The following is a 17,715-nucleotide window of genomic DNA, read 5'->3' on the forward strand; positions in this document are numbered from 1 at the left end:
CAGGGGTCCCTCACCCAGGGGCCACCTCAGCAGTCCTCAGAGGTCACACCGATCCTAGGGTCACCTCTCCAGAAAAACCTGGAGGAGAGGCTGCAGCAGCCACCATGCAGCTGGGCCCCCTCCTCCTGGCCTCAGGCAACCCTCAGAAGCCTGCACAGGAAAACTGAAGCCAAGAGCTGTCTTCCACCGTGTCTGCACTGGTTAGGGGCTCAGAGCCACAGGCACACAGTGAGGCAGCACATCTAGGGCCCAAACCCCCTTTCCCGGGCCCAGGCACAGCATCCCTCACCCCTCACCACACAGCCCGCCCGGCCCGAGGCCCAGCCGTGGAGCCCGCCCGCGGAGGTGAACAGCACGCAGAGCTAACAACACAGACCCGACTGCAGCAGGCCCCCCACACGCAGCGGGCTTCCGAGGTGCCGGTCACCCACAGCCAACCATGGCCTGAAAACATTACATGGAAGGTCCAGAAATAAATGGGTCTGCAGTTCTGAATCGTGTGACGTTCTGAGAAGCGTGACGACCTCTCCCACAGCTCCCGCCCAGGATGAAAGCCCTGCCTGCACCCGGCATGTCCTGCAGTGCGGAGTCCCTGCGGGCAGCACCTCCACGCCAGGCTCTCGGGTCAGCGCTCACGGCGCGTCAGTGCCTGTGGTCAGCCACCCGTATTCCACTCACCGACGGCCCCCAAGCGCAGGGGTCGTGATGCCAGCAGCGCACTGCACCACACAGGAGCCGGGGCGCGTGTGCGGACAGGAACAGTACGTGCGGTGTTCTGTGCTATCTGTGGCCTCGGGCATCACTGGGGGGCGGGGCCGCGCGTGTGGCCTGTGGGCAAGGGGCTGCAGCTGCACAGTGGTTTAGAATGGCCCCCCTCTCTGTCACTCATCCATGTTTGAGGTGGAGACTAACTCTTCCCCCGAGGGTGGGCCTGAGTGCTAAGGAAAAGAATACGGCGAAACGTGTGTGACCTCGGAGGCGAAGTCATCCAAGGCACCTCGGCAGCCTCCTCGGAGACCCCTTGAGTGGAGGCCGGTCAGCGGCCACGCCAGGAGGATGCCTGTGTTCCGGGGAACGCGGCCCTCCAGTCCACAACCATGTGAGGGGCCACCTCAGTGGCTGCCCTCCAGCCCCGGGCAGGGCCTGGCTGCGACAGAAGGCCCCGGCCCCGGCCCCGCCCCGGCCCCGGCCCCGCCCCCGCCCCCGGCCCCGGCCCCGCAACAGCCTCCTCGGAGGCTCGGAGCCCGAGCCCCCCCGCCAGGCTGCTCCCGAGCCCCCGGATGGTTGTCAGTTTTGGGACCGTCTGCAGCGCACGCAGCATCAGAGAGCCCAAGCAGTGAACGTGACGCATGCCTGACTGAGCAAGCCCCACCCTCGCCGTCTCTCCACACCTCCCTGCCTTCTCGGAGCCCAAGAAGTTCAACCACCTGACTGTCCAACCACTGTGCCGTGTACCTGCAACAGGTGCAAACACCGAGTAACGACCGTAAGAGAAAGAAGTTGGACCACCCACAAAGAAGCACTCCATGCCTTTGCCCAGAGCCCCAAACGGGCCGCGCTGATGCCAACACCGCCCCTCCCTTTCCCCGCTCCTTAGAGAGGTGGAGCTCAGAGAGGGGTCTCTGCGCCCACTCCAGACAGGGAGGGCAGGCTGGACCCAAGGGCGAACAGATGGCCAGCAGCAGGGTCAGGTTCACCAAACACAGAACCCACACCCTGGCTACAAGAAGCCGCTCAGGGCCCAGCCCGGGGGCCGTCCTGGGGCTGGGAGACGGGCCGCCTTGCCCCCTGGCCCCGCCCCGCAGCCCGAGCCGCACCCCTGCCGTGGCCCACAGGGGGGAGGCACGGGGAAGTGCGGGTGGGCAGTGTGACTGTCACACCTCCCAAGGACCGGGCCCGCAGGCTCAGGAGCAGATGTGAGGTCACTGCCCAGTGGCCGTGTGGCAGGCTGGCCAGCTGGCGACTCGGGTGTACATGCTGTGACTGCCAGCTGCCAGCGCTGGGTAGGATGGCACAGAGGTGCTCGATAGGCAGGTGGTGGCCACAGGGCAAATCCCAGGCCAGACCCCAAAATGTCATCCCCCCCTTAAGGCCAGTGGTGGGTGTTTTCAGGTGGCAGCAGGAGGAGCAAATCTCCTTTTAAACCTGTGTCCTAGCATTTTGCCAATGAACCAGGTTTTCAAAAGGGGGGGGGCTCAAAGAGATGGAGACTCGTCTGCATGAAGTTGGCACAGCCAACAGGAGCACGGGCGTGACTCTGGGCGAGGGCCGCCAGCTAGCCAGGTGCAGAGGCCAGGGAAACTGAGGTGCCCCTGCTGGCACTGGGGCCCCCTAAACCTGAAGCCTCACCTACAACACCCCCAATGCCAGCCAGGCTCCTGGTGGGTGGATCTCTCCTCTGCCCCCGCTTCCTTTCCTGGGTCAGCCACCACCCGAATGTCACTGTCAAGTTCCTGCTGGCATCCAGACAGTGACACCCTCCTCCCCCACTGAGCCTGCCCTCCCCACCCTCAGGCAAAACCTGGCACCAGCTCCCCAGTCCCTGTCAGCAGCCTGTGAGCCTGTGTGCAGCCCCCTGGGATCCTGGAGGTCCCCCACAGTGTCAGCCACGGGCTCCAAGAGCGATGAGCCAGGAAGGCTGCTCTGCTGACGTCAGGTCACTTAAAATAGAATTCCAAATGAGCAGCTTCATTAGGAGTCTAAAGTTAGCGCTCCTCCTCAGCACGTGTGCATCCGAGGGGCGGCGAGGGGTCCGGGGGACGCCAAAGCCAGGGATGGCGTCTCCCTCACACCGAGGACAGGAGGACGGGGTCCAAACCTAGGGAACCCAGAGACCCTGTAGAGGGTCAGCCTGGACCTTCTGTGGATTGGCATGGCCTCTGAGAGCCCCCCACCTCTCCCTCACCCCTCAGTCACAGGCTGGGGGGGTCATCAGGGCTGCTCCCTGCTCTTGCCCCCAACACACAGGGGCGACTGTTCTGCAACTGCGGAGGGCAAAACGAGGAGGGGGACTGGGGGCGGCCCTGCACCCCCAGGAGGCCCCGGGGTGCCTACTCCCCCTGCCCTCATTAGAGAGGTATTTATTAACTTCTGCGCTCCTGGCCATTGACTGAATTCTGGTCTACATTATCAGCTCATGTAAATTCATTATCCTAACAGCTGGGAATACGCTCTGCTGCGTGGAGGCCAGTGATGGATGAGGGCCAGGGGCTGGGGCGGCACGGGCATCCCACTCTGAGTCGTACAAGCTCCCCCGACACAGTGGACTCGGCGGGAGAAGGGGCCGGGGTCCGTGGCCTCCCGGCTACCTCCCCTGCATCACAGGCCGCTGTCCTCTGGATAGGGCCTCCTGCCGGCTTTGGCTGCGCCCCCCCCAAGAGAAAAAAGCCAGCCACAGCCAGACCCCTAGAAGCAAGTCCAACAACAGCTCCCGGGTCCCCTCAAGCTGCCAGAGCCCCAGCTCCTGCCCCTCTGGACCCTTGCAGGTCCGGCCCAATGCCCAGAGCCCAAGCCCGGGCACTTCTGCCAGATGCCAAGGGCAGGCAGTGGGCTAACAGCACCCCCACACTGACCAGGCCCCGCATCCCTCAGAGGGTCTGGGGAGGCAGCAACCGCCCGCCCGGGCTCAGCACGCAGGCGAGGCCCTTGCCTCTCTTGCTCCTTCCACCAAAGTGCGGTGCCTTTTCTGCTCCTCTTCCTGGGTGTTTAATATGATCAGAAGTGGCACAAAGCTTAAAAAAACATGCAAGGAAGAAATAAAGAAAGACCCAAGTGTGAGGGGCAGGCCTGGCTGGGACACCCCAGCGTCCCCATGGAGCTCGCCCTGCTCTGTTCGCCAGGACAGACCCAGCAGGGTGCATGCTGTCCAAAGGCCCCCACCCAACAGCAGGGTTTAAACCGTGGAGGCGGCCCCCAGCCCTCCATTAAACGTGGCCCTGGCTCCTGCTCCCCCCTCCTCACCACAGCGGAGGGGCCTTATTAATCAGCGCTGGGCCTCCCGCCCTCCCTCCCGGCCTCCCGTGGACCCCATAATTACCACTTCCTTTCATCCCTGCTCTTCCCGGCTCCAGACCTCAGGCCTGCTCCCTCTATGCTCTGTAATTACAAGCTAATAGCTGAGATGAATTTTCTGCTGGCTCCCGGTTCAAGCACCAATCCGCCCCTTCCCCCGACGGCTCCCCCTGGAGTAATTACACCCCTCGAGGCCGGGCCCAGCGGGGCTTCGCTTTCGGCCCCGAGTGCAATCTGGACCCCCGTTCTCTAATCACCCCTCTCGGTAATTTTTCATTACCACGGGAAGAAATGTTTGTGAACAAATAAAGGGCGTCCCCCCTGGCTTAGGGCCCCTGCGCCCCCACCGGAGGGGGATGATGCTTCTGGAACCTGGACAAGGCCGGGTCACCCTGGGCAGAGACCCGGGCGGGAGGCTGAGCGGTGCTACCACGTGATCCCGGGAGCCTGAGCGGCTTCATAATAAATTCATTATTATATTTGCCTTCGGGTGTTCGCAGCTCACTTGCACGGAGCCATTTTTCTTGGGGGTGGGGGAGGCGGCTGGCAGAGCGGGGAAGGTCTGCTCCCCGGGCGCACAGGGGTGGCCTGCTGAGGCCTCAGCATTCTTATTCTAGTGAGGACACCCCCTCAGGGTACGGGCTTCTAGGGGGAAGGGGGCCTTTCTCCTGCCCGGAGTCCCTACTGGACTTGGTCCCCAAGGCTGTGTGCCCTGAGTAGCTGGCAGGCTGAGCCGAAATACTCGCTAATTGAAGGCCCCAGCAGATGGCCTGGACCCTGACCTGGAACCAGAGAGACAGACCAGAAAGAAGGGCCTGGAGAACACAGGGGGTGGAGACCCGGGAAGAGAGGAAGGAGGTGGGGAAGGTGGAGGGTGGGGGAGGCCAGCCTGTGTGTCTGCAGGGGACCCTGGCCCGGGAGTGAGACGAGGAACAGGGCTGCTCGTTTTACAAGGCTGCCACCCTCCCCGGCACAGCCCTGCCACTCAGCAGCATTTATGGAGTCGCTACAGAACGCGGAAGGCAGGAGTTCCTGAGCAGACAGCGCCTGCTGGTCTGCTGGAAGCTTCGTCGGTGGGAACGGGCGTCCGCCCCCACAGAGCCACGCCGCAGGGCGAGCTGTTTGCACAGCCAGTTCTGGGCTCCCCCGGCAGCTGAGAGTGGGTCTGACCCAGGCCCCAGGACGCCCCCACAGCTGCAGCAAATGGGGGTTGACGGGAGCACCACTTTGGGCTCTCCCCAGCCTTGCCTGCCCACTGCCATGCTAGTAACTCTAAGAAGCAGAATTTGGGTTCTGGGGAGAACACGAGCCAAGAGCTTTCGGGAGAGGCGCCCACATAAGCTCCACACTCCTCTCGGGTGCACCACGCTGGGCCGGCGGGGCTCAGGCCCCAGGCTGGTTCACCAGTGCGTGGCGGGGGCGGGAGGGGGGCATCCTGGGTGGGAGCCACCATGTGGGTGGCAAGGACAGCGATGGGCGAAGGGCTGGTGCCAGCAGAGCAGCCTGCTGACAGAGGCCTCCAAGGACAGTCTCGGGGTTGAGGTTCAAGGCCACAGATGACTGGGAGTCCCGGAGGTTCCGGTGGAGGCGAAGGACGGAAGTCGGGCAACAGATGGCAGCGACATTTGACAGAGATTATTCTAAGCTGTTGCGTCTGGAGAAGCCTGGGCGGGACAGATGACGGCGGGCGAGAGCAGCTAGCAGCTAGGCGGTGGCGGGGCCATCCAGGGAGGGGCGGGAAGAGGCGGCAACCAGCAGCCTGGGGACTGGGAGGGCCTGACACGGGGAAGCAAACAACTGAGAGAAGAGAAGGATGAGAGAGACGCGGTCAAGGTTGCAGCCCAGCATCTTGGACCCCAGGAGCTGTTCCCCAACACCATCGCTTTCCCCAAGCTCATTCCGGAACACCTCTGCAGGGGCTGCGGTGACCGCCTTGTCCAGATCGTCAGTCACCCTTCACAGTGACTCCGTGAACACACACCGGAGGTCAGGCAGCCCACCCAGAGTCCCACTGCTGAGCCCAGAGCCAAGGACTGACTCCAGCTGGCCTGATCCCCACCCCTCCATCACCCGAGTCCGATGCACTGGGCTCAGTGGCGCCAGGCCAAGAAGCCCCCTACAAGTTTATCCCGCCTCTTACTCCCAGTCCACAGATGGGCAAACCAAGGCTGGGAGAGAGCCTCACCCTTGTCTCAGGTTGCATGCCGAGAGGCTGAAGAGCCAGGACGGGAACCCAGTTTTCCTTGCTGCTGTACCTGGAGTGTCCTCTTGAAAATGAGAGGGCACTGGAGAGGCCCCCCACCCCCACCGGGGTAACCTCCCATGTTGCTGACTGCCGTGAGAGTGCCCCTCTGTGTACGGATGGCACCAGCGAGGGCCAGAGAGGGCACAAAGCTAGGGAGTCGAGATGAAGATGTGACCTCGGGACCGCCTGCTCCTCTGAACCCCCATTCCTGTCACACCAGCCTGCAGGGCATCCATGCTGGGGCCACAATGGGGCAACCCGTTTGGCGGCACAGCTCGCGGCACCAAGCTAACCAGGCCGCCTCCGAGCATAGCCCTGCTCACAAAGGAGCACTGTCAGGGACTGCGGAGGCGCAGGGTGCAGGAGGAGGGTGGGGGTCAAAGGTGTCCAATGCAGACGACAGGTCCCCGGGGGAAGATCCCAACCAGGCCAGGAGGTGGACACTGAATGTCTCCAAGTTTCCATAGAGCGGCAGGCAAGGGTCAGCAGGTGGGGAAACAGGCCGGGAGGGCTGGGGGTTGAGGCCAGGTCCTCGCTCCAAACGGATACAACCTGAATCGGGGAAGACGCAGCAGATAGACGCAGCTGCCTGACCGAGCCCCAGGCCCCACTTCTTGCTCCCTCTCTGCGGAGCGGAGTTTGGGCCCAGGACTCTGAGTGTCCAAACAGCTCCTGTCCTGTGCCTCATGTGAGAAATCGCTCTGGGACAGAGGGAGGGGCAGAGAGCGCAAGAGCGCTGTCCACTCCACTCCCTTCCACACGAGTGCAGCTTCGCCAAAGCTGCCTGCGGTGGGTGGGCACTCTCCACCTGCCTCCCAGCCCCTAGGGGAACTCAGCAGGTGCTCCGCGGCACGTACCTCAGCCTCATCTTCCTTCACAGGTGGAAAAGGGTGACGCCTGTACCCGTGTTCAGGCAGGCTGGGAGCCTCAGACCCCCAAAGGGCAGGTACCACTGGGGAAGAGTCATGGGGCTGGGACTGGGACACTGTGTGGAAAATCAGCCAGAAGCCCAGTTCGCTGCCTGGCCCCCAGCTCAGCTTCCCGGCAGGGCCCTGCCAGGTCCGTGCGGGCCAAGCCTGCGTTTTCAGTATTCGGCGGGGGGGCCGCCGCTGGACGGGACGGGAGCGGGTAGAGGCTATGCAGGCCTCCTTGTACCCACAGACCTGCTTTTATCTAGTCTTCAGTTGTGCTGTTTAAATGCAAATCAATGGAAAACATTTTTAAACGAATGAGTGGCAGTTGTCCCTTAGTCTGTCCCTAAGTCTCCAGCTTGCCCGAGTCCCCAACACTCCCTACCATCTCAAGGCTGGTTGACTTGCTCAAGGCGGGGGGCCATCTTTCCAGCTCTGAAACCCTTTGCGGGCTCCGGCAACGAGAAGAGTCTGGAGGAGCCTAATAAACATTCAGCAGCCAGGACCCTCAGCTCAGATGCTGTCGACATCTTAATTCAATCCAGTCAGCAGGAAGAGACTGACCCCTCCACCCTCAGCCTGGGGGTGAGGGCCCATCCTCCTGCAGGAGGCTGCGATCCTGGCGCGTGCCAACGACAGGTGGGTCTCACCGGAGTCAGAGCCAGTTCGCTCAAGCCAGGGCGAGCTTTATAAAATTATATAAAATGGTTTTTGCTTTTGCAAAAAGCTCCATTCTCACAGTGGTCTGCACACCAGACACTCTCATCAGAAAAAAACAAAACAAAAACACACCTACTGGATTAATTCTGCAAAGAGCTTTGTCACGGTCACAAGAGCCTGCCCGTAAGCCCCATAAACATGCAAGGCGACGTGTAGCGTCTGTGAACCCAGGTTTCCGAATCCTAGAGTGCGGAATTCTTTACATAACCAACCCTGAGTACTTTTTTAAAGATTTTATTTATGTATTTTTGGAGAGAGAGGAAAGAAGGAAAAAAGAGGGAGAGAAACATCGATGTGCGAGAGCTACATCGATCAGCTGCTTCTCGCACACCCCCTACTGGGACCTGGCCCGCAACCCAGGCATTTGCTGACTGGGAATCAAACCCGCGACCTTTTGGTTTGCAAACCAGCGCTCAATCCACTGAGCCACAGCAGCCAGGGAGCCAAACCCTGAGTATTAACGCCCTTCCCTAGCATGTTCTACCCAGGCTGAGGAGAAGATATGGGGGCATCAAAGCTAAAATCCAAAAACTCTTTAGTTCCCAGGATGTTTCCTCACCTGGGCTCATCCACCATCTTCAAAGCCCGTGTACCACGCCCACATGTCAGTAAATGCCCCACTGGGGGAAAAAACCCACAACTGCCCTCCAGCCAGAATGGAGTTCAGAACAGAGCCACCAGGGCAAAGCTTGCGTAACAGTCACAAACAAGGAGTCGTGAGCTCCCTAGTACCAGCCTTGCCACAGGCAGGCTGGCCACCTCCTTCTGGCCATGACCGCCTGTCACCAACTGCTGCGTGGCCGACTGCCTAGGTCTAAATAATTCTTGACTCTGCTCTAAAACAAACACACAAGCCTGCCCCGCAAGGCTCTAACCGACAACCTGTGTGGTTCCAGTAACCCCGGCAGGCTGGCTGGCTGGGTCCAAAGCTGGCTCACAGGTGCCAGCACCCCTCCAGGATGTGCAACCAAATCCCCAGACCACACCTTGGGAAGCCGCCCAGGCCACCCCAAGACCTGCCGTGGACACACACAAGGCCTCGAGCACAGTGCTTGCGATAGCAGGGGCTCTCCCTCTCACAGGGCCAATGCATGTCCTTGGAGGCCAGGGTTTGGGAGCCAGGAGAGACACCATCAGCCAGAACGGGCTGTTAATAAAGAAAGGCCCGGGTTGGCTGTGGGCAGGCCGACGGCGTGTCCCCGCTGCTCCTCCTGGAGCACCCAGCAACTTCTGTGAGGAGCCCAAGCCTCCGTGCCCATTCCCCTTCCCAGAATCTACCCCACAGAGCAGTCCCCTGCACACGCCCGCCCACGGGGGCCCGGGAGGGCAGTTTCACGCGGGCCCCAAACACTGCTGGTAACTGGGGTACGAAGCCCTGACGTCCACCGAGGGCCCAGCTACAGAAACGCCAGCACCCCGCTGACACCCCACCAGGTGGTCCAGCCGAGAGCAGGAGCGTGGTCCAACCAGGTCCAACTCGGGAACCAGCCACGCAGGTAAGATGTGCCGCCTGCGCGACAGGCTCCAGGGCCCGGCGTCCCTACTAAGGAAGCCCTCCTTCATCCTACAGGTCTGCTGAGATGTACATGTAGGCCAATTGTTTGCAACTGGCTGTTTAAAAAAAAAAAAAAGAGGCCTGAAGGTCAACCCTTCAAAACACACCATTCTCAGTTCACACCCTGATTCCCCAAGAGCCCATGGCAAACCTTGTAAGAGATCATCGACACACTGCCTCGAGGGCCTAGAGGCAGAGGGCAGAGTGGGGCCGATTCAGAGCCTCGGTTTTCTCGTCTGTTAAATGGGGACAACTGACCTATTCCCACACACTGGAGAGGTGGCCAGGGGTGACCCAGCTCCACACCCTCTGGGGGCAAGTCCCTCCTGCACTCCCATGGACTAGTGGGCAACACTAGTTGGCTTCCTTGTATTCGTTCAGCTGTGCATCTCCAACCAGGCCACAGCGGCGGCTGTCCTCTGGTGAACCCTCAGTCATGTAAGTGACAAAAAAAAACACCTTTCACATGCAAACAAGTTACAAACTGCACTCACAGAATACAGGGGATTCGGCAGGACGAATCCACTCACATCCCTTGGTTTCATTCCCTCTTTACTACCAGTTCCCGGCTGGAGGACTTCAGGCAGGGAGAGGAACCTCATGGGGCCCCGTTTCTCCTAGCTAATGCGGGTGGGGACGGCTCTGGACTTGAAAGTCAGACCCGTCAAGTGGGAACCGAACAGCGGAGTGAGAGGCCCTGCCTCCATTCCCAGTGTACACACAACAGCCCAGCCCCTCGAGGTACAGAGAGGGACACTCCCACTGGGTCGCTCTACCCGGGAGACAACTCGTTGACCCAGCTGGTCAGGGCTAACCCAGACTAACACCCGCTGTGGCACAGACGGCCGCCCCGTGGAACTGTGTCACGTAAAGGCGCCCATTCCTCCTCTCACTGAAGGGCCCAGCAGCACGTTTGGCGGCCCCCGGGGACCTCGGGAGGAGTGAGCACTGGAGCGAGCACAAAGGGAGTCCCCGCCTGCCCGTCCCCTTCAGATCCACACACAGACTTCCCTTCGAGGCGGCTTCATCTGCCCAACGTCGATGCTGCCCTGACCGAAGCTCACAGATCAATCTCTTGTATTGCTGCCGGCAGCCACAGACCTGCCATTTGAGCACAGGGAGGGCAGGGCGGGGGTGGGCTGTTGTGTGAGAAAGTGCTTCCTTCCTCCTTCCAGACCCAGGGCACAGCTACCCAGGGAGGAGACAAGGCGGCTGGAAAAGGTGTGTATGCACAGACGGGGTCTGGGACCCTGCAGGGGGGAGACCACAGGAGGGCACACAGGCCGCTGCAGCCCCACCAGGGGCTTATTTGGCACCTTGGGCCTTTGGGGCTTGGTAAGAAAAGTGGCAGTAGCCCTCCTCACCCCAAACACTGCAAGGTACATGGTCAGGGGCACAGGCAGAGTCTTCTGGGTCTCTGGAATTAAAACCCCAAGATGCCAGAGAAGGACAGGGATGAGCTGTGGGCCCTCCACACCAGCAGAATGGAACCTGTGGATGCAGACACCTCTACATCTCCATCTGTAGATGGGGCACAGCTAGGGGGACTCTCATAGTGGGGGGGGGGGGGTCCCTACGGCACCATTTGTCCGAGTGGAATGTCCCCACCCAGCTCTGGCAGCCTCAAAGCCACCACGGCGTGCACCTCCTCACACACATGTCAGATGTCAGGTTCTCCAGTTGGAGGAACCGGTTCCAGAATTAGAAGGTTTGGCCAGCACTCCAGACAGACACAGAGGCCACCCAGCCAAATATAACTCAGCACTTGAAGGCCCTTTGGAAGAAGGGCTTCAGCTCACCTGGGCCAGGTAGGGAAAATTACCATCAGGATTCTACCTCAGGTTCATACAGAGCCCAGAGCCGTGCTGGTGACGGGGGTGTGGGCAGGCAGAGGCCTCCGTGCCCACCGGGTCTCTCCACACCGCCCCTGGCTAAGAGCACGCCTGGTCCCAAGGAGACATTTGCTCTGGCTCACCGGATGGTCCCAACCAAATCAGGGCAAACGGCAGATTCAGGCTTCCCAGGAGACCCCGGTTCTCCTTAAGGAGCATTGCCCCCACCTTCCTCAGGGAGACAGGTACTGAGTACCCACTCCCCTGAGGAGAAGGCCCTCCCAGCTCAGCTTTTGACTGCATACTGCGGTCCCCTGGCCCCCCCACCCCACAGACTTGGGCTTCACTGGTCACAAGTCCAGCCTGGGCCTGGAGGTTCCCCAGGTGCTTCTGAAGCACAGCCAAAAATAAAGACCCTGGTTTCACTGCTTCCTGCTCCCCTACACCCCTCAGAAGCCCCCAAGTCGCACTGGAACTCCCCAGAACACATTCAACCAGATCTCCCCTTTTTCACGGATGCTTACAAACTCCCTGCCCCCTTCCTCATCTCCAACACCCTGCAGCAGCTTCCCTCGAGAACCTGGGAATCTGCTCAAAGCATCAGGGAAGGTGGGGGTGGGACAAGGACCCCTGGGAATTCCGGGCAGAGGAGCAGCCTGAGCAAACACAGGGCCAGGAGTACGAAGGCCCTTGGTTTCATCCAGCAGGCGCACGTGAAGAGGCTGGTGGCGGCAGGAGGAGCTGCAGAGCTGAGATTAAAGGCCCCCAGCACGGTTCTGGCAGGTGTGCGAAGGGCCGCTCCCGTGTTATCTGTCGGCACGCCTCCCGGCAGCCAGTGCAGGCTGGGTTCCTAGGAGGCACTTGATAAATTCTCATTGACAAGAGCGCTCTGAAATGTCACCTCCCGCCCCTGGCCTCGGCTGGGGAGAAAGACCAGCGTGAGGAAGTGAAGCCCGCAGCTCCCCACATACTGTCGGCAAGCGGGGAGAAATTAAAGCCAGAAGGGTGGTCTTTGCACAGTGGCCACGCTGAAATGTCACCCAAAATGTGGATTCCTGTGGGTTTCAAACACAGCCCTCCTAGCACCAGGGGGAGGGGGCAGGTAGCCTTATGCAGTCCTGTGGCTTGGAGACCGCTGGGTTGCCATAACAGAGGTAATTACCGTGCTACCACCCAGCCCCAGGCTGGTGTGGACTTCGAGTAACCCAGGCTGGGAATTCCAAGCCTTCAGATGGGGCCAGGAAAAACCGGCCTTGCTAGCTGACTCCACAAGCCCCTGCGAGTTTCTGGGGCAAGGAGAGAGGCAGCAGCCAGGTCTTGCTCACCTGTGTTCTTCTGGCAAAGTAGGTGGGAGCTGCCAGCACCCACCCCTCAGGTAGGGGCTCAGGGCCCAGAGGACCCTCCTCTTTCAGAGCGGGGGAGGGAGGACACTAAGACTAAAGGAACTCAGAGGGCTGGGAAGGTCACCAGCTTGGAGATGTAGGGGACAGGCCCGCCACAGAGAGGTGCTGCAGATTCTGCTCCCGATTGCTCTGGCCACACATGCTGAGCCCAGGGGCAGGCAGCTTCTGCTGGAAACCACAAGGCTCTGTTCGATCTGCAGCCCCTGAACTTCCCCCAGAGACAGGGAAGTTATTGGCAGCTAGAGGACTGCCCAAGGGGACAGTTTTGCAAAGCCCACTGGAACTCCTAAAGGGGTCTGGTTCTTGCCGTGAGCTCTGGCGCTGGCCCGTCGGCCTGAGTTTGCTCACCTGTCAGAGGACTGGTCTAAGCCTCTGTCTGTGCATTAGAATCACCTGGGGAGCTTCGAGACTACTCCTGACACCCCCCCAACCAACTGGGGCCAGGAACAGAGGCTCTGACTTAACTGGGAGATGTGGCCACTGGCCGTTTTAGGAAACCAAACTGGGGGGATCTATAAACCCTGTTCAACTCTGACAAGCTAGGACTCTAACTGTCCCCTACAGGACAGGGTGTGCGCTGTGGAGAGTCATCTGTTGCCTTGTTCAGAGCCTGGCCCCACATATATGACTGTGCCTGGAAGCAAGACAGGCCTCCCAAGGCAGGGCTGGCCCCAGAACCCCCCCTGGCTGCTTACCAGCCCCAACGCTCACAGAAAGAAAACCGCCTAGTGACTGGCTGGCCCTAGCTGCCCCCACTCCGCTCCTCACTGCAGACTTCTGCTTCCAGACAAAGTGACAAAAGCCAACTGTGTACCGGTCACCAAAGCCCCCACACCCCGACTCTCCAGGGGTCAGGGCTTCCCCAGAGGTCAGGGCTGGGCTGACACAGGCCCAGATACAGGCCTTTGTGAACTGTCAGCGTAGCTTCTTAGGTAAAGCCGGCCTGCTGGGCACTTCCTAGTCCTCCTGGGCAGGGTGGCGACTCCCCTGCACAGACTGCAGCTGGGATGACACACGGCTGCCAGTTGGAGCCCGCACCCCGGGCCCCCTCACCTGTGGCGTGGCCCAGCTGAGTCAGGTGGCAGCCTGTGCCTCAGGTTCCGCCATCCCTGCGGGTGGAGGCGGCCTATAAACACAGGGTGAGCAATGCTTACGTGCCCCAAGCTTAAGTAACAGCCCGGGAGGTCCAGAGCCAGGCTGCTCACCTGCCCCCTCCCCGCCCCCCAATGCAGAAAATCCCAGGGGGAGGGCCCAGGCAGACAACCAGGAGACACATTCCTGAGTGTCCCACCAAGACCTTCAGTTCCTCCGTCCCAGCCTCCTAGAAATCGGCTTAGACCAGGAGGTTCCCACTCGGAGTCAGCTCAGCCTTTTGTTCCAGCGCCTTTCACAAAAGGAGCCCTTTTTTTCATCTGATGTTCGCGCTTTTTGTTTCCAAACCCCAACCTGTGTGGGCCCCAGATAAGGCACTGCAGGGGTTAACAAGGGTTTAATGTATTTTAGACGCACTTTGCAGACAAAGGCTAGTTTACAAACAAGAGCCAAATAGATTCAACACCGGCTGGTCTCCACCACCCAGCTGGGGGCCGGCAGGTGCTCCGGGCCAGGCACACAGCCCTTAAGGGCAGTGCTCCAGCACAGGGCCCCCAGCCCCTCACGTGGAGGCGGACAGAGCCCTCCACCCCCTTAAGTGTGGGGCAGAGGGCCTCCCTTCCCCCAATCCAGGGAAACCCTTTCCCCCCCAACGACCGGAGCCAGGCGCCTATGTGATCCCCTTATCCCCCACCCCGAGCTTCAGAGGGGTGGGGGAGGGGGCAGAAGCCGGGAGGAGGGGGGAGGAGGGGGAGGAGGGGGGAGGGCGAGCCTAGGGCCCGTTCCGCCTCCACAGAGGGAATTTAATTAGCCTGCTAGAGAGGCAGGCGGGCGGCCGAGGAGGTGTCTCTGGTGCTGCAATATAATTGAATCGGCTCCACTCGGTCGGGCCACTCGCCGCCCATCAGCACAGCCGCCAGCCTGGGCGGGCTGGGGGCGGGGAGGCGCATCCAGGCGGAGCAGGAAGGGCTGGGAAGGGAAAAAGGGCAGCACGAGTGAGGGGCGGCGGATGCAACCACTCTACCACCTCCGAGGCCGGGGCAGCCATCTTCGGCAGGGGAAGGGGCCGAGAGTCGCTCCAGGGAGGCCGGGAGCAGGGAGGGGAGCAGCGGCAGTCCCGGGGCGCGCCCTTGGGAAGCAGGGCGTGGGGGTCGGGGACGAGGGTGGCTTCAGTTCCGCCCTCGCGGCGGTCTCCCTGCTTCCACTCCCTGCTTCCACGAGAGGGGGAGGGGAGCAAGACAAAAACCCAAACCGCGAGGCTCAAGCCCACAAGCCCCCTCCCAGCCTAGCTGCCGCCAGCACCTGCCACGGGGGGCGCACAGCTGCCCCCCCCTTACTTCTTCCCCCGTCGCCGCCGCCGCCGCAAAGTTTTCACTCCGGCTCTAGAACGTCAACAGCTCACCCCGAGTACCCCCGGCTGCCTGCTCCCCACCCGCCCGCGCGCACTTACGCTCTGCTCGCCGAAAGTAGCTGCCAAGGCCGTGCCCTGCGGCAGCCCGTGTCCCCGCCAGGAGTCAGGCCACTCAGGCTACAACCAGCGGCGGGCGGGGGCCTCCGGTCGCCCGCCTGCCTGTCTGCCCGCTCAGCTCTTATCACCGCTCACACTCCAGGGGAAGTTGCCCGGGAGCCGTTGGCAGCCACCCCCGCGGAACCCGCGAACTTGGAGAGGAGTGGCGGGCGGGCATAGGGGTCCGGAGACCTCCACCCCTGTCCCGCGTGCTGCACTCACCTTTCATGCCAGGGTCCCGTAGCTCTGCCTCGGCTGACACATGCTGGAGCCAGCGTCGCCCAGTGTTTGTCTAAACTGCTTATCTCACCCCGGGCTGCTCAGCGCGGCGGAGGCTCCGGCCCGCTGGGGAGGTGGAGCTTCCGGGGCCCAGGCCAAGAAACACCTGCTGCTGTCGCGGCCGCCGAGGACACACCCAAGCGCAACGCCGCCCACTCCCGGGCCACTGGCTAGCTCCCTGCTCCCTGACCTCAGCCAGCAGGAGGTGTCAGGTTTCAGTCGCAAACACACGCGCGCGCACTGACGGGCGCCGGGTACACCCGCTCAGGCACACGCCCCTCCCCAGCCAGGCCGTCCAGGTGAGCCGAGGACACCAGCAGGTAGGGTAAATGCCACCCTCAGCCTCCTGGGAGCCCCTGGCTCGACTGCTCAGAGGTCCCAGGTACACTGGTGTCTAAAACCAGCCACCTGATTCCAGAAGAAGGGAGCAGTCGCTTCCCAACAAGCCCGCCACGGGAACAGAGCCCTTTGCACGTCTTGTGACCGCTTCCCTGGCGCCTAGCACAGTGTCTGGCACAGAGCAGACCCGATGAGCAAAGGGATCAACTCACGTGTCCTGGAGGCCAACTTCTTGAAACTGGTATGAGTTGGGGGGACACAAGAAAGGCTACGTGCATTTATTCCCTCCCCCACAAATGTGTGACCTTATATATCCCCACCATGAAAAGGTTCAACGTTAAGAACGTGGGCCTCTACGCCTTTTTCCGAAAATTCTAGGAACTATCTATCCCCTTCCGTTTTAAGTAACTTTTGGGAAGGCCACAATGCGGGGGGCAAGCGTAGTTCTTTGAAGAATCCACGTCCCCGCGGCTGGAGAGTCCACGGAGGCGCCACTCCACCAGAGACATCATTAAGTAGCTGGGGTTGTGGTCAGAGGCGAGGCCGCCGCCTCCACAAACTGGCACGACCCACTGGGCCTCGGCCCCAGCGCAGCACCTCCCCATTCCTGGCACCCCCCCCACCCTACCTCACCCAGGCACTTGACAGACTGGAATGACTCAGGGAGCGTCCTGAAATTCCTAAGCACCCACAGAAGTCACAGCAAATAACTGCGGGTCCCAGCCTCCCCAACCCCTCGGGCTCCGCCCCGCCCCCCACCAGCAGCGGGCGCCCGCTGCAAGCAAGGATCCTCCCCCCCCCCCAACCCCCGCTCCTCTCCTCTCCAGGAAGCGCTGGGTTAATTGTGCAGGCTTCGCCCAGCGCCCCCTGCTCATTCCGCCCCCAGTACATTCCGGCGCGCCGGGCTCAGACCCCGCGCGCGTCCAAAGCTCAAAACTCTCCACGTTGCTCCGATGCTCCGGGGTCTCTCCCCGTACATCTTCCTTTGAAAACTCTCTGATGTCTAGCTTTCATATTTTTGAGCGGGGAGGCAAGCAAATCCACCCCCCGCCCCCCAAGCGGCCGCCCCAGCGCCGCGCTGCGGGTTTCAACTTTCCGCTCCCGGTGCCAGCCCGCGCTTCTGCCAGCCCCAAACCTGCCCCGGGACATGCCCGCGCCGCGCTTGGCAGGCGCATGCTGTCGTCCCCGCAGGCCCAAACTCCCCCGCCTCCCTCCCTCTCCCTCCCCGCGCCATCCCGGATTGCGACGGGAGGGAGCGCTGGGCGCCTGCCACCCCCCATCCATCTGTTCCCGATGACGCTGGCGGGCCTGGAGCACTCGGGGCCCAAGCCAGCCGGGAGCAGAACCCGCCTGTGTGTCCGCTGGGGGCGGGGGGCAGAGGGGCAAGGCCCTGACGGGCGCCCCCAACCCACCCACACCCCTGGTCCTTAGATCGAGCGCACGCTGGGGCACACGGGGTAGGGGCGCCTACGGGTCGGCCTCCCGCCTTGCACAAGGCTCCTGGCCGACCACAAACGAAAAGGGAAACGGACCGGCGAGGAGGGGCTGGGGGGCCGTTACTAGCTCCTACCTGCGGGCGCCGGCCGGCCGCGGTATCGCGCGGGAAGGGCGCTTCCCCTTCACCACCCGCCTCGCTCCTGTAGGTCTCAGCTGATACTTTACTTTCCCCACCACACGGTGTCTCCGCAGCGCGGTCTGGTAATTTATACCCAGCAATGGCCGGCAGATTCACCGGGCCCGGAGTGGGGGAAGGGTGCCTCCATCCCCTCAGGGAGTCAAGCGTGGGGCGGGGGTGGGGGGCGTTAGGCGGGAACTCGACCA

General features: G+C 61.7%; 1 protein-coding gene across 10 annotated transcripts in view; it reads right to left on the reverse strand.

Annotated features, from left to right (window-relative positions):
• GSE1 (Gse1 coiled-coil protein) overlaps positions 1-17,715 on the reverse strand; it is a 412,948-nt gene that overhangs the window by 40,251 nt on the left and 354,982 nt on the right. Inside the window, exon 1 of one of the 10 annotated variants that reach the window (XM_045818798.1) lies at positions 15,499-15,646. The exons of 7 other annotated variants lie outside the window; for them this stretch is intronic. In XM_045818798.1, coding sequence (XP_045674754.1) covers positions 15,499-15,505 — 7 coding nt within the window. In that variant the 5' untranslated portion in view covers positions 15,506-15,646. Of the gene's footprint in view, positions 1-15,219; positions 15,239-15,498; positions 15,647-17,715 lie in introns of those variants that run through there. 2 more of the 10 variants (XM_045818793.1, XM_045818796.1) reach the window with 2 other exon arrangements.

The sequence above is a fragment of the Phyllostomus hastatus genome, unplaced genomic scaffold (genome assembly GCF_019186645.2).
Source record: "Phyllostomus hastatus isolate PE091 unplaced genomic scaffold, TTU_PhHast_1.1 phas_scaffold_345, whole genome shotgun sequence".
Taxonomy (NCBI): Eukaryota; Metazoa; Chordata; class Mammalia; order Chiroptera; family Phyllostomidae; genus Phyllostomus; species Phyllostomus hastatus.